Source organism: Scomber japonicus, chromosome 7 (genome assembly GCF_027409825.1).
Source record: "Scomber japonicus isolate fScoJap1 chromosome 7, fScoJap1.pri, whole genome shotgun sequence".
Lineage (NCBI taxonomy): Eukaryota > Metazoa > Chordata > Actinopteri > Scombriformes > Scombridae > Scomber > Scomber japonicus.
Genome location: NC_070584.1, coordinates 15,695,405 through 15,710,140, shown reverse-complemented (window position 1 = coordinate 15,710,140; position 14,736 = coordinate 15,695,405). Strand labels below are relative to the sequence as shown.

General features: G+C 36.7%; 2 protein-coding genes across 2 annotated transcripts; both read right to left on the bottom strand.

The window, feature by feature from the left end:
* Positions 1-1,560: 1,560 nt before the first annotated feature.
* On the bottom strand, positions 1,561-4,709 carry hsh2d (hematopoietic SH2 domain containing). Its single transcript, XM_053322521.1, has 5 exons — positions 4,582-4,709; positions 3,678-3,767; positions 3,391-3,556; positions 2,776-3,036; positions 1,561-2,211 (listed from the first exon to the last, which is right to left on the bottom strand). The coding sequence occupies exons 1-5, from the start codon at positions 4,707-4,709 to the stop codon at positions 1,714-1,716; spliced, it is 1,143 nt and encodes a 380-aa protein (XP_053178496.1). The 3' UTR covers positions 1,561-1,713.
* A 3,927-nt stretch (positions 4,710-8,636) lies between these two features.
* Positions 8,637-14,721, bottom strand: LOC128361661 (ras-related protein Rab-8A). Its single transcript, XM_053322182.1, has 8 exons — positions 14,543-14,721; positions 13,959-14,019; positions 12,495-12,555; positions 12,026-12,103; positions 11,754-11,843; positions 11,589-11,654; positions 10,390-10,440; positions 8,637-10,251 (listed from the first exon to the last, which is right to left on the bottom strand). The coding sequence occupies exons 1-8, from the start codon at positions 14,664-14,666 to the stop codon at positions 10,162-10,164; spliced, it is 621 nt and encodes a 206-aa protein (XP_053178157.1). The 5' UTR covers positions 14,667-14,721; the 3' UTR covers positions 8,637-10,161.
* Positions 14,722-14,736: the final 15 nt, after the last annotated feature.

Below are 14,736 nucleotides of genomic sequence, written 5' to 3'. Positions count from 1 at the left end.
GTTGTGTCAGATGTGGTTTACTGCCACTAGATGGTAGTCTACACATGATCTGTTAGTTTGGTATGGAGGGCTTGGAACTGATTTGACTACCATTCTCGATATGATCCAAACTAATCAACACTGTCAAGTGTAAAGCTGCTTTGGACTGTTTATTTTTTTACATGGCTCCTGGCAAAAATATAGAAAAATATCTAAGGAGTAAACGATTGATAAAAATAATGAAAACAAAACAGCATATAGCAATTGCTAATACAAACAACAAGCAAGGCTTCATAAAACCTTTCAAATCTTTTTGTAGAAGGGGAATACCATGTGATAAAGGTTCCTCTCCTTATTAAAACCCACAAGGTGATGAGCCCATCACAGAAGTTGTTAAATGCAAAGATCAGAGTGAGAAATAACGTGAGGGAGAGAGAAGAGGAGAAGAGACAGGGGGAACTCCATAGAGATAAGCAGAAACAGATAATATGTATATGGCTTTTCATCACAGTCAACACATGTCTCATGTTTTATACTGCAGACAGACTGTACAATCTGCTATGAAACAAAGGACTGCAAAATAGCACTGGAAACCAATGCAGACTGAACACAAATTCAAGTCTCTTTATTTTATAAATAGGCCATCATAAGATTTATCTATAGCAAATATAATTACATGACAAAGGTATGACACAGCAATGTGAAATAACAATAAAATTACATCCACACCCAGAAGGTGAATTTGATTCACCGTCATACTGGTTCATATTCCTGTGAAACTAGTTTGACCACTATGTCCAATTTTTCTCCTGTCCAGCTTCCCTGTTATATTTGTGATAAGAAATCTGCATTTGATGCTACAGTATGTCTCATGCTCAGTAGCTGACATTAACCATGTTACTGCCATTTTAAACCCTGTATGCGACATAAAACGTAAACCAAACTGGCATGTAAAAAACATTTAACCTAAATGTAAAAGGCTAACCAAAGAAGGTAGCAGCAAATGAGCTGTGTATTTGCTGTATTTCTTCTTATGTAACAAGTTTTATCTGTGTAATTACTGCAAAATAAACCAATAAATAAATAAAAAACATAGCTTCAACATGACTTATTACAAACACACACTCACAGCAGTTAAATCTATTTTATAATTTCACACTCTTAACAAAACAGGTATACACTTTTAAATAAACTTTTAGTTGACTAACTTATAAATGCCACCACTCAAGCCTAAGCAGCTTTGATTTAGTTATGTACAGGAAAAGGTGCACGTTGAATAGTGCAAGCTTAAGTTAGAGGTAAAGTTTGATGTTTATAGAAATACACTTATTCACTCTCATGCAGATAATTTAATAAGAGTATTGATACCAATCTCATGGTTGTACAGTAAATAGTAAGCTACAGCTGGCAGCCTGTGAGCTTAACTAGATGCTCACCGTACCTTATATTTAGCAGAAATTCCCAAAATGTCTAAGTATAGCTTTAATGATGCAATGTTCTTCATCAGGCAAACTTTCATGCGAACAAAGACCTTAAAAGTTGAAATGGTACATGATTAAACTTTTGGGAATTGCAGTATTCATGTTTGTGTGTCCTCCTCTTTTTGTTTCACTGCTGGTTTTCTTCTGCACCACTACCCAATTGGGTTCAGATCACTTTCTTTGGTAATGTAAATTCAGGTTATCTTTACAATCCAGCTCATCTTCACATTTTTTCTCATGGGCCTGCTGTCTGTCAGTAGCCTGGAGCAAACGGAGGAGGTGGAAGATACTCTTGTGGTAACCTTCCATCAGTCTTTCTTGCACCAGTGCAAGTGTAGGAAAACGGTGCACCATCAAAGGTCTGCTGCCCTGTGATCTCCTGGTACTCATTCTCAGTACTTGCACTCCTGTCAATTGCCTCCATCCTCTGTTCAGCCTCCATATTAATCTCAGCGTACTCCTGTGACATGCTCCTCTTCTTTTGGAATTTCTTCTTGAGGTTCTTTAGGTTTGTGACCACCGATGGTTTTGTTTCCTGGTTCCTCGCAGGCAGCATGTTGACACCATGTGGATGGTCAGTGGCTGTAGATGTGGATGGCCTCTCAGGTGCAGAAACAGTTCTGATGCAAGCCTGGTTCTGCTTTGGTGGAGGTACAGAGGGCCGAGCAGGGACTTCAGGACGCTGGTTGAGTGGAACGCTGTCAGTGGTAACGTTATATCTCTTCCTGGCAACTGGCACAGGCTTGATGTCCTAAAAATGAAACATACAGCAGAGAAATTTGTTAGAAAATGTAACGACTTTTGAGTATTTTTTTTAAAACATTAAGTAATCATGACAAAATAATCAACAATCAAATTAATAATGGGGAGAAAAATCCCCCCCCACCCAAAGTCTAGCTAATCTGTCCCATCAGGACTGTGTGGGTGTGGTTGGATTCAGATTTGATTGAATCAACATGGTATCACAAAGAAACCATCATGAGTGTTTTGATTTACAGATTGTTTAATCATGATTTGTGCACACAAGTACATGACATCACCTTTTACCCACAGAACCCCATTCACTTCAAACCAGGTTAAAAAACAAAAAGACAAAGACAGGCTAAAATATGAAATCTCTCAAACAAACACAACAACCAAAAGTGGTTTGAGTTGATGATGATATGTGTGATGTACTTCATATAACTGATAAGTGACAAAATGTTTTCAGCCCCTTTAAATTTCAAACTTATTAACATTTTTGTTTTAAGCCAGCATCTTGTTAACATGTTTATTACCAGACAGTATCTAAAATAGTCACTGCAGTCATCATTACCATGGCTGGAACTGGAGTGGTGGTGTTGGAAAATTCATCCTCCAAAGAAGGATAAAGTCTGTTCTGTTGGCTGCTTGGAGACAGAGCTGAAGTGTTCCTTGGGTTATTAGGTCGATAAGGAAGGGCAGGTGGAGTGTCTTCCAGTGCTACAGGGTTACTCTTTGTGGGAGGTAGGGAGTTGTTTGTTACTAAACTGGTGTTAGGGTTCCGATTTCTTTGGGGAAACAGCAGTTCTGCATAATCAGTCGAGTCATTTGAAGCCTAAAGTAAGATGGGACAGAAAGAGAGAGAGAAGAGGACAGAACAGTTTTTGAGTGTTTCCTGTTTGCACAGTGTACAGGTCGCAAGCAAATATTGTGGTTTCTGATGATAAAGATAATTCCGTTTCAACTCCAAACGCATGCACAGTAAATTCGAAACAAAAAGCAAATAGGTAGGTCTGATGGCTCATCATGATTTACACAGTTAAATGAAGGTAACTGAGGATAATACACTAATAGCATAACACTGAATAGTGAGTACAATGAACTACAAACCACACAAATCAATAATTCATGGAGTGACTGTTTAGTGTAGGCATGTATATGCCTAGAATATAACAAAACATTTCCTCACTTGTCCACAAGCGACAGTCAGCACCTCAGTGAAAGGCAAGATGGGATTCCTACGATGAAAGTCCACCACATCCTGCAGAGACCAGTGAGGCCTGTTCTCACCCACAATGACATAATGGCCGTCCTTCAATGCATCAATCATAAAATGTCTACAGCGGTCTGCCGCACTGACATTCAGAGACATGGAAATGAGAATTATGAATATCAGGAAGATTGAACAGGCCAAATCTGTGTTGACTAAGGGTATAAAAGGTAAAATAAAGCTCCATTAATCCTGCAAACACTCACCGATATGAGAGAGTATAGCCAATCCTGCTCTCACTGACTCTGATGAGGAAGTAGCCCGGAGGCTTGGACACCAGTAGTTCCTCCGCAGTCCTGCACATACATTTAACATGCCCAAATTACTACAAACAAAAGCTCCATTCACACACACACTTTAATCAGCAAATGATCATGCTTTTTATTTTGTATAAACAGGAGCTATCATTTGTTTTCTGGATATTTGGTATCTTTAGATTCCAAAGAGTCTTGGTGTTCAACACATTATAAATGTTCATACCACTCGTGCACATAATCAGTCAAATACGACTGTCTGATAAATACTGTTCATTATACTGTTGTCAGTAAAGTAAACATTTAGAGTACATCGTATTAATAGCCAACTTAATGATCAATTAAACAGAGTCAAGAATATGTGCACAGAGTGTGGAGTAAGTATGAATTTGTTAAAAGTAAGAATATGCTGCTTTAAAGTGTTACAAGGACAAAGTCCACCATTCAAGAACTGTTTTATCTGATATTATTGTGTTTAATAAGTAATGTATTAAATGTTTGTCCTCATACTTACTGTAACAAATGAAACCTTGTAGATAAAAGATGCATTGGTCCGGTTTTATTTGTTTTGTTGATCGCTTACAGTAAAAGCTTACTCATTACTCTTTGTTTTTACCTTTTTTAGTTGTATTTGTTTTGTTGTGTCTTACTGTGGTCAAATGTTTTTTTTTTAAACACCATAAAACATCTCTAAACTACTCTTGAGAGTCATTTTATACTTGGGCAATTTACTCAAAACAATCATGGTACGCAGGCACACAAGTCGATATATCTTTTGTAAGTACGATTTTTAAAACATGACACTCCACATTCCTCTGCTGTAGATGGCAGACAGTGATAGACTTTGTAATCTTACTTCCTGGAAATTATCCCATGAAACCATTCTGGGACTACTCCATTTCTGATCACAGAGCCAAGCTGGGAGCCTGTAAACCAGGTGAAAGCATCATGCTGTACTTGGGACTGCTGACTCCACTCCATCATCCTGGGAAACAGCTAATTTAATCCTCTGCTGGGAAATTAAAGGAGAACAAAAACTTATCGGTTACAGAATTGACAGTGTAATGACTCCATACATGAGATACATGTTGTAACTTGTACAAACACCTTCTGGACAAACAAACACAGCAGTACACAAACATACAGTATATGCAGCAGCACAAATCATTTGCTGATGTGCCATTGGTAAAATCCCAATTATTTCAAATCACAGAACAATACTGTATTGATTTGCTGCTTTATCCCTTTTCTATATTCATTGTTCCTCTTTTTACTACACATAAGGTCACAGTATAATCTTTATTGTTCCTCAGTTAAACTTTTATACAAATCAAAAATAGGTTTCAGATTTCTGCCAAATGAAAACACCATAAGGCTGATTCATAGTAACATTTAGCCTTTACACAGTGTTGTACTGTAACTATTGCATCACTTTTTAAAATGAATGTATTACCAAAGAAGTCAAAAGCTGCTTTAATTTGGTCCATTCAATATTTATTGAATTAGTATACGCACTCAAATCATTCAAAGTGAAACTGGTGTCGTCAATAAAAGTCAATCATAGTGCTCACAGCAGAGTTACTCACCTTCTCTGGCAGCTCAGTGAATAATGACACAGCAGGCAGGGCTCACTCACCTGATAACACCTGCCTAGGGGAGGGGCCGAAACTAGTTCCTGTCTTATCAGTGTGTGGCATTGACAATATATTTATATTGGTTAGTAACAGGGACATTAACATGGGTTTACAGCCATATGTGTATACCATATGTTTAATTTACACAAGGTAACACAAAAATTGTTACCATGTCTGAGGTTAAAGTCACTATTCTGTCAGAGTCAGAGGCTTAAGTCTCGTGTTCAGCTGGCATAACATTATATTTACTGAGATGAGGTAAAACTTCTTATAGAGGATTAGTTGTAACTTATATAAAATTGGTTGTAACTCAACACAAGATGATTACGTTTATTAATAATCCATTCGGTCATATCTTCATCTGAAAAGTAACTAAGCTGTCAAATAATACAATACTTGAGTAAATATAGCCTACTTAGTTACTTTCCACCACTGACTTGCCATGATATTAAACAATACTGAATGTAATACACCACAATCTACTTTAATCAGTCACAATGGTTTGTCATACATGATTGATAATAGTAGCACTCATGAGTTTACAGATATAAAATAGTAACTGCCTGGCTGATGATGTAAGATACCAATACAGGACACATGTGCAGAAATGACTTCCATTAATTGTTCTAGTCAGAAAGACAGGAACAGAAGACACATAGACAGGAACTAGCTTAACAATTAAAGTTCATGATCATTGTTGTTGACTTATGAACTGTTTAATAAACTGAATCAGTGAGTATTCTTGATCATACTGGAGAGACATTTCAGGGAATGGGAACAACCAATACAGAAAGTTTTCCTCCCACACGATGATTGTCTTAATAATAATAAAAAAAACAACCTGAAGGTCAAAGTCTTTCTGCCATTACTTCCCTCCATGCAAGCGGAAGTGTTCAGCTCTGAGCCCTCTTCTCTATTTACACAAGTACACTGCACCTCCTCCATCGACTAAAGCCATTTTTCAGGTGATTCAATACCGTTATAAAGTGACTGTGAATGTGCTGACAATTTATAGCTTTTTCTCTGGTTGTGTATTTAGTTAGAGGAGGAATTTAACAGAAGACATCTTTGCTCTTATCATGCCCACAGCCTCAGAAATACTGACTTCTCTTAAGAGACTGCTTAGTATTGAGCTGTGACTATTATTATTACCTTTATTTAAAGTTAAAGATTATTGAGGACTGACTGTCATTTACAATGATGTTGAGCAGTGCTAGCTGTGCCACTGCTGAGCTAAATGTGGAACATTTGCATGTCACAGACAGAAATGACAGTGTTATGCTGAACAGAGAAACAGATTAATTTGCAACACAAAATTTAAGGCTACAGAGAACCAAACCTGACTCACTGGGTCACAAGATTATGATTCTATACAAAAGGATCAAATGAAATGAATTATAAACTTGAAAAACAAACAATTGAGATTAATAATAAATATATTTTAAAATAGGTCAAAACTTGTATGTTTGTGTTTTAATATCTCTGCTTTTAGACTCAACAGGTCTTCAACAGTGGTGGATTGTAACTAAATACATTTACTCAAATACTGTACTAAAGCACAATTGTATCTTACCTGAGTATATACACTTTATGTTACTTTATACTTAAGAACTAAAATGTCACTTTTTAACTGACCAAATTAATTTTACAGTTATAATTACTAGTTAAATTACAGTATTGGGTTTTACAGTGTGCTGTTTTTCTGTATAATGAGGCTACTTTTACTTGTGATAATGTAAGTATTTTACTTTTAATACTTACATACTTACGTATGTAAGATTTGAAATATTTTTATATTGTAGTATTGCTACTTTCATACAGAGACACAATCTGAAAACTTCATCCAGCATGAGTAGAATTCTGCTGTATGACAACATACAACAACCAGAGTAGTATCACCACTGTGGTGAAACACATGGACATGTATTGTATCTTAATCCTAATTTAGAAAACATGTGTGGAGTCGCTGCTGTTATGTGCAAGGTGAAAGCAAAATAAATCAGGACATTTAAAAAAAAAAACTGAAGGAAAATAAAGATGGAGTTTACATTAAAGTTATGTAAAGTTTACATCATTTGAATTAATTTATAATATACTTTAGTTTTATTGCTCAATTGTTTGCAAATTTTTATCAAACTGTTCAAATTAAAAAATTCTATTTTGAAATTACATTATGACTGACTTTTGTCCGAGTTTTGTGTCTTTCCAAGAAAGGCAGGTTTGGTGCTCCATATATTTCATATTTAAAACTTTAAAAAGGTTATTAGTTGGATTTTGGATAAGAAGTGTCACCAATGTTAAAGAGTCCATTTCAATACATTTAGTGATAACAATTCAAAGTTAACTATAAACAATAACAGCTTGAAAGTATCCTTCCCGACACTGTTTTACAAATTTAACAGTCAATATGAATTTCCAATGATTACGTTAAAACGTAAAAATATAATAAATTGAAATAGCAGTTTCTTAAGAATCTCATTTTTAATAAATCATCAAAAGTACACATATCTACAAAAAGGTGTAGATCAATAAGATTTACTACAGTACAATCATTGTAGATCTTATTTACAATTGCTGAGTTATTTTATTTCGTCCCCATGAAATAAACCAATCAGCCATGAAATCTAAATTTAGATAGGGAATGCTGATATGTTAACATTGAATTGCCAGATATATAATTAAGAGATTTAATTACTCCAAACAAAAAAAATACTGAGCTCATTTTACTTAACAAATATCAGCTGAATTTTAAGTCTAAAAACTTGCACTTTCAAGCCATGAATTGGCTTAATTTGTGAGCCAGTTTAACCAAATCAAAGTGCCAAAATCTTAAATTAAGCCCAACCGAGTCAACAATAATAATTTTAATCCACAGGTTAACATCTACGCAGATGCAGATTCAATGAATCCTCAGCACTGCTAGAATGATTTGCTCTCACTGTAAAACCTCTGAGGTGATATTAATCAGCTTTCAATTAATATCCTATTCTTACACTTGATCAGCTCAACAGAGCAAACATAGAATTTCGAGTGACAGCAGAAAATAAAACAGCAAGGATACTTTGCACATTTCTAATCTCAAATAAAGCTTGTCAAGTGAAATGTGCAAAGCTTTTGGAGGTTTTCTACAGACCCAGAATGCATAGCTCAGATGCCCGTGATACTGGGCCAAAACAAAACAAGGGATGCTTGGAAAGAGGAGAAAGAGGGGAGGAAATAAGAAAGTGATTGGGTGAGGGTGGGGTGGGGGCATCTGGGGTTCCTAGAAGCAGGGGGGGGGGGTCACATTTCAATAATGGGAATGTTGTTAGAAGTTGTAATGAAGAAAACCATCTCTAGAGCTTCTGTTTATCTTCATTACACTAACTTAAGAAACATGTCAGTGCTCAGGTGTTTTTAGGAAGCCCAGATGGGTTACATGGAAAACTTGTGCATTAACAATTTTGCTTTTAGTTAAGACTTGCAACAAACAAAGTCAACAAATGTTAAGAATTCATCTGAAAAAGCTTTCTTTTTTTTACAGAAAGAACACAAGAAAGTGCATAATCAATAAGAACATAAAAGGGCACTTTTTGGTGCTATGTTTTGTGTCACTGCATAAATACTGCTACAGCACAGCCCCTAACCAAGGCCCAGAAAACTATCATGTACATCATCCCCCATTAGAACTGCCAACTGAAAGATGTATATATGCATCAAACAATCATTTTACCATTGCCAGGATACCTTTTGTGCTGCTAGGTAACTGCTGCCTCCAGGTGTTAAGTTTAGGTATTGCTACTCCACCAGCTGAAGTGTATCAAATAATCCTCCACACCCACCACATCTTGCTGTTCCTAACAACACATTGCAATACCTAAAAAGATAAGCAAAGCAACAGCAAAAGGAATCTTTGTGCCCTTAATATAAGCATACAAAAACCCAGCCTTACTGCAACCGTGTGACTACTTAAGAAACAAGAGTCTAGGCTCCATATTCATTGCACATTAAAAGTGTTCACAAGAGTGGAATGTCTCAGCCTAAGAAATCAACAGAAAGACGTGAGAAGAAAAGGCGAACAGAGGACATATGAATCCTCAGTGTTGATATGATGGGTAATATATGTGCTGGCAAATCTGTTTTACAATAAACAATGTATTTACATGTTGTGTTTACATAGTGCGTGTATATAAAAATTTAGGCCACCCAGTCGGTACACATACGTAGTACAAGTCTCAGAAACTAGTACACAGTTGGGGCTGTAGTCTCGTCACCTTGGAGACACAGGTCACATTATCTGACAGTTGGAGTTTGGACTGCTTTTGGTGTTAATGATGGAAATGGATTGAGAAAATAAGACCACACCAAATGACAGTGATAACAGGTGAAAAAACTCAGAGGCATCTGACCTATTGTACAGATAATATGTCATAGGCAAAGATTATTGGCAGTAAAGGTTTGTTCATTTATAGTGTCTCACAAGGAGTCAGTTTAAAAGTCAATAAAATCTAAGGAATAAGTTGAAACTTTCAATCAAAGTAACAACTGTAAAAAAAAAAAAAAAAAAAGAAGATATCTGGTGAAGTACGTAACAGAGGCCACAGCAGTTAAATTCACTGATGTCGGGGGAAGACTGGTAATCCACAGGAGTAATAAACTTTTCGTTTTGCTACGATAGATAAGCACAAGACAATCAGTCGAGCAGTTGAGAAGGAGGAAGACATGTGAAGAAAGATAAAAGAGAGATCAGAATGTGCTCTGTCCAGTTCTGTCCAGTGGGGGACACAGTTAAGGCGATGGTGGATGCCGACGCTCCCGTCTCCTCACAGGAGCGTGCAGCGGAAGAAACTGCTCTTCTTGGGCTGTTCTGTAATCTTTACTCCTTGATTGCTGCCCTGCGGGTTGTTGCCCTCCTAAAATACACAGATGAGAAACCACGTTCAAATAAGAACAGGAAAAAGAACATTCCACAACCATCATTGATACTATCCATGTTGTAACCGATGTTACCCATCAAAAACAGATAAACTTCCATTTTACTATATCCTTACCAGCTTCTTATCCATTTTTGCTTTGATGTCTCTGGCAAGGGTTAAGAAGGCCTGCAGACAAAAGCAGGTAATCAAGTTAAAGCACATTAATGGCTTTGATTCTGTTTAGGACCAAAGATTTTGGACGGTAAATAGTGGGTTTAACTGAAATCAACAATCTTAGCTAAAATCTAGCAGCTTTTGGGGAAAAAAAAAAGTAAATGAAGCTGTTGAAATGACCTGGATTTCTTTTTAGACAAATGTGAAAGGCTGGAGAACGTGCAGTTACACACCTTTAAAGTGTTGTGTGCTTAAGTGGAAAAAAATAATCATGATTGGACAAACAAAAGTGAGCCTTTGAGTCAGATAGGCAGTGAGAATGCTGTAAGTGTACAAGCACTTTGAGTGGTCGAAAGACTAGAAAGGCTCTATTTAAATGCAGCCCTTTAATATCCATTTAATTCTTGGACGCTTGACTTACAATTCAGAACACAGTCTGTATCTGTAGTCAAGATGTTGTCCCATGATTTTTTATATTGTCTTTATTTTTATATTTTATTTGTATTGTTGTTTCTTTTAAATGTGTTTTTCAATTTCACTAACTCTGTACGGTGTCATTATTATTAGTATTATTATTATTATAGATGGGTTTGAGTAGATTCACTTTCATTTTCACTTGTTAAGAGCAGATAAACACGTTACAAGAGCCTCCAGAAACCCCAAAGCTTCAAGTTACATATACATTAATAGTCATTGTGCAGGTTCACAGTGAGGTAAGCATGTTGTATAGTTACATTTACAATGCTTTATGTCATTATTACTAAGATGGTTTTCAGCTAATGGGGATCCTTTAGTATGCAATCACCAGAGGAGGAGAAGTATTTTTACACCCTGTAAGTATAGTACAGTTGCCTATTTTATAATGGTCTTATGGTCTACAAGCACAAAGCCGTCTATTCATAAAAGAAGTTCTCCCTTGTACTGTGCTAAGATTTACTTTACTCTATGACAATGACTCTTTGTAGACACACAGGTCAAATGTGGTTAGTCTACTTTTTATAGTTAAAATAATAATATAACTTAAGTGAATTTAAATAGTTGAACTTTTGACAATTTTAGACTCTGAAGTGTGAAAGTAAAAATATGTTTTCCTAAGGTCTTATGCATGCAATAATACTTTTAACTATCAATGAATACTAGTAGAAGAAGTGTGAACTCACATTCTCCACATTGATGTTCGCCTTTGCGCTGGTCTCCATGAACTTGATACCGTACTCCAGCGCCAGCTGACAGCAGGAGAACGGAGAGCAGAATCAGCGTTAGTACTCAGACGTAATGATAAAAATGAATAAATATGTACCCTGTGAGAACTTGATTCATCCCACCTTCTCTCCTCTTTCTTTGGACACCTGTCGCTTGTCATTGACATCACATTTGTTTCCAAGGACCATCCGCTCAACATCTGCTGACGCATGCTACATAGGTATCATGAACAGACAGAAAATTGATGTCAATAAAATGTGCTAGATTTATGCAGTCTCTTTAGCTCTTTGTGGAATAGAAGTTAAGAAAAATTAAATACTCAAAAATGCACACAGAACAAGTGAATAGCAATGTGTGCAAGCATATAATAATAATGATAATAATAATATTGTACCTCTTCTATATTCCGTATCCAGTTCTTGATGTTGTCAAAGGACTTCTCGTTAGTAATGTCATACACTAACATGATGCCCTGGCATAGAGGAGAAGACATAAGACAACTGAACAGACAACATTCTTTACACATTTTTTCTTAGCCCATTGAAACAGACATGAAAGCAAAAATAATGTGGTTTTATGCTGTTGAAGTCGACTGTTATTAGTAACGGATCACATGATTTTGCAGCCTCAATTAAGAGCACTGCCAATGAATACCACAGACAACAAAGATCAGTCCCACAGGCATCCAGTTTAACCTGAACAAAAGGAGAGGCTAACAAAAGTACCATGACGATGCTCTGAGCACACCTCTCATTCCCCAGGTGTGTACAACATCTGCAACAACAATGTGAGGTGTGGTTCTTGCCATTTAATTACTAAAGATATGCTATTGTATGAATTGTAAAGCTGACAGTGCAACTTACCATGGCTCCTCTATAGTAGGCTGTTGTGATGGTTCTGAACCTCTCCTGTCCTGCTGTATCCCTACATGGGGGGGAGGGGGGGGGCACATTTTTATAATCAACTTGCAGAATCCAACTCAAATGATCCATGCTGTCCAGTGCAAAGCATCATATTTTCTCAAGATTTAAAAGGATGCTCAAAATCTTTGGGACACTTATAGATTTGCTATCTTTCATACAGCAACATTTATAGAAGAACTATAACATTTCTGTACACTGAGAACAAGTCTGGACGCACAGGGAAACTATTAAACTCATCAAAAGTAAAAACAAAACACGAAATAAATCAACCCCAAAACTGTCTTATTTTTTATATTGTGCTATCACTGCAAAGTAGTCACCAATAAATTCAAGAGCTGGCTGGGTTTTGTTAAAAACTGCTAAACTGCAATCTAGCAACTTCATGGACAACAAAGGACAAGACTTTTGAGATGCCACAGGACACAGTTGTTATTATGCTAACTGCACCTTAAACCACAATGTCTAATTTCCCCCTTCCAAAAGTAGTAAAGACACAGATGTGGAGTGTACACATGTCAGCTTGAGAACACCTTAGACAAAACACTACTAGCCGTTTCCTGGTTTCAGTCTTATGGTGAATATAGCATGAGCTACCTCAGTATTGAAAGCACAGACACAAAGCTTATGTGGATCTTATTTCAAATTTTGTAAGATAGTAGTAAACATATTTCTCATGTTGCATATAGCACTGCTGCGGATATATTAGTACAAAAGCATTGTATGCATTCTGTCAAGAGATGGTAATCTGTCTTTACATACTGCAAGTGAAACCATGAACTCAGCAGTGATGTCAACAAGGTGATACAAAGTTTTTAACACAGGAAGTGATATGGACTATAGTATCAAAGATTATGTTAAGTCTTCTTCACTGGCTCCTGTTATCATAAGTAATTCTTCAATAAAACATTTAAAAACATGCCACTCCAGATATGCTCTCTTACATAAGGTGGCACAGTTTATGATTGTCTTGTTGAACAGGTGTTGTCAGCTCTCTAGTTTATTAGGTACATCCAACTTTAAATAAAACAGTCTACAACAACTGCCCTGCTCTATGATCTCAACCTTTAAGATTAAAACATTCAGTTTTGGAAAGGTGTTGTTTCAACTTTAGGTGATATTGGAAGCTCTAAATTGTGGTGTTGTTAAAATATATTATACTGAGATGAGTTTCTAATGTGTCTTTAAACCAGCCAGTTTAAACTCATCAAATAAAAAAGAGCCATGAGTCAGTCTGATTAACACATAAACCTGGACAATATAGCCTTCATGAAGGCAGGATCAGCTGCAGTGATGTTGTATTAGACAGCATTAGTTAGTATATATTAGTATAATGGTCATCCATCTCTGACTTTTTCCTCTGCTACATTTATCAAGCTTTATTGAGAAAGCATTTGACTTTCTTACCATATCTGTAGCTTGATCTTCTTTCCATCTAATTCTATTGTTCTGATCTTGAAGTCAATACCTGAAGGATAACAAAAAAGAAATCACATTATTCACACAAATTAAGCTCAACAAATGTCATGTGGTACCAACATGTTGACACCACTTCACTAACAGTTCCTATAATGTATGACTTTAGGAGTACAGTGTGGTCCTCGAGTTAATCTACACTTTCTATATCGTGAGTCAAGAGTGCGAAGTGCAGGCAGCTGGTCATATGAGAAATGACAATTAGCCAGCTCACTGACAGCTTTAGCTTGTTAGCTCAGCTTGCTAACAGCCAGTGTATGGTCACAGCTTGGGTGGGATGAGTCAAGGATCATAATGCTACAATCAGGGGCTTTATAAGTATCACAAGTGGTTAAAATAGCATTGACGGATCTGGAAAAAACCCTCTTAACAAGCCGGCAGCGCTGCTTCCTGACTAGCCTCTACAAGATGAATGCTAGCAGGAAAAGTTAGCAACAAATTAGCATGACGGGCTGGGCTCCTCCGGTACCACTTTTCGGGCCAAGACAACCCTGATAAAAACGACTTTTACCCACCTATAGTGGAGATAAACGTTGAGTTGAAGGCATCTTCTGAAAATCTGAATAGCACACAGGTCTTTCCCACGCCTGAATCGCCGATTAAAAGTAGTTTAAACAAGTAATCGTAAGTCTTCGCCATGTTATTAGCTATGTTACTACTGCGGATGTCCCCGCCCGCTGTAAAGGCGTCACTGCTGGTGAGCTGCCTT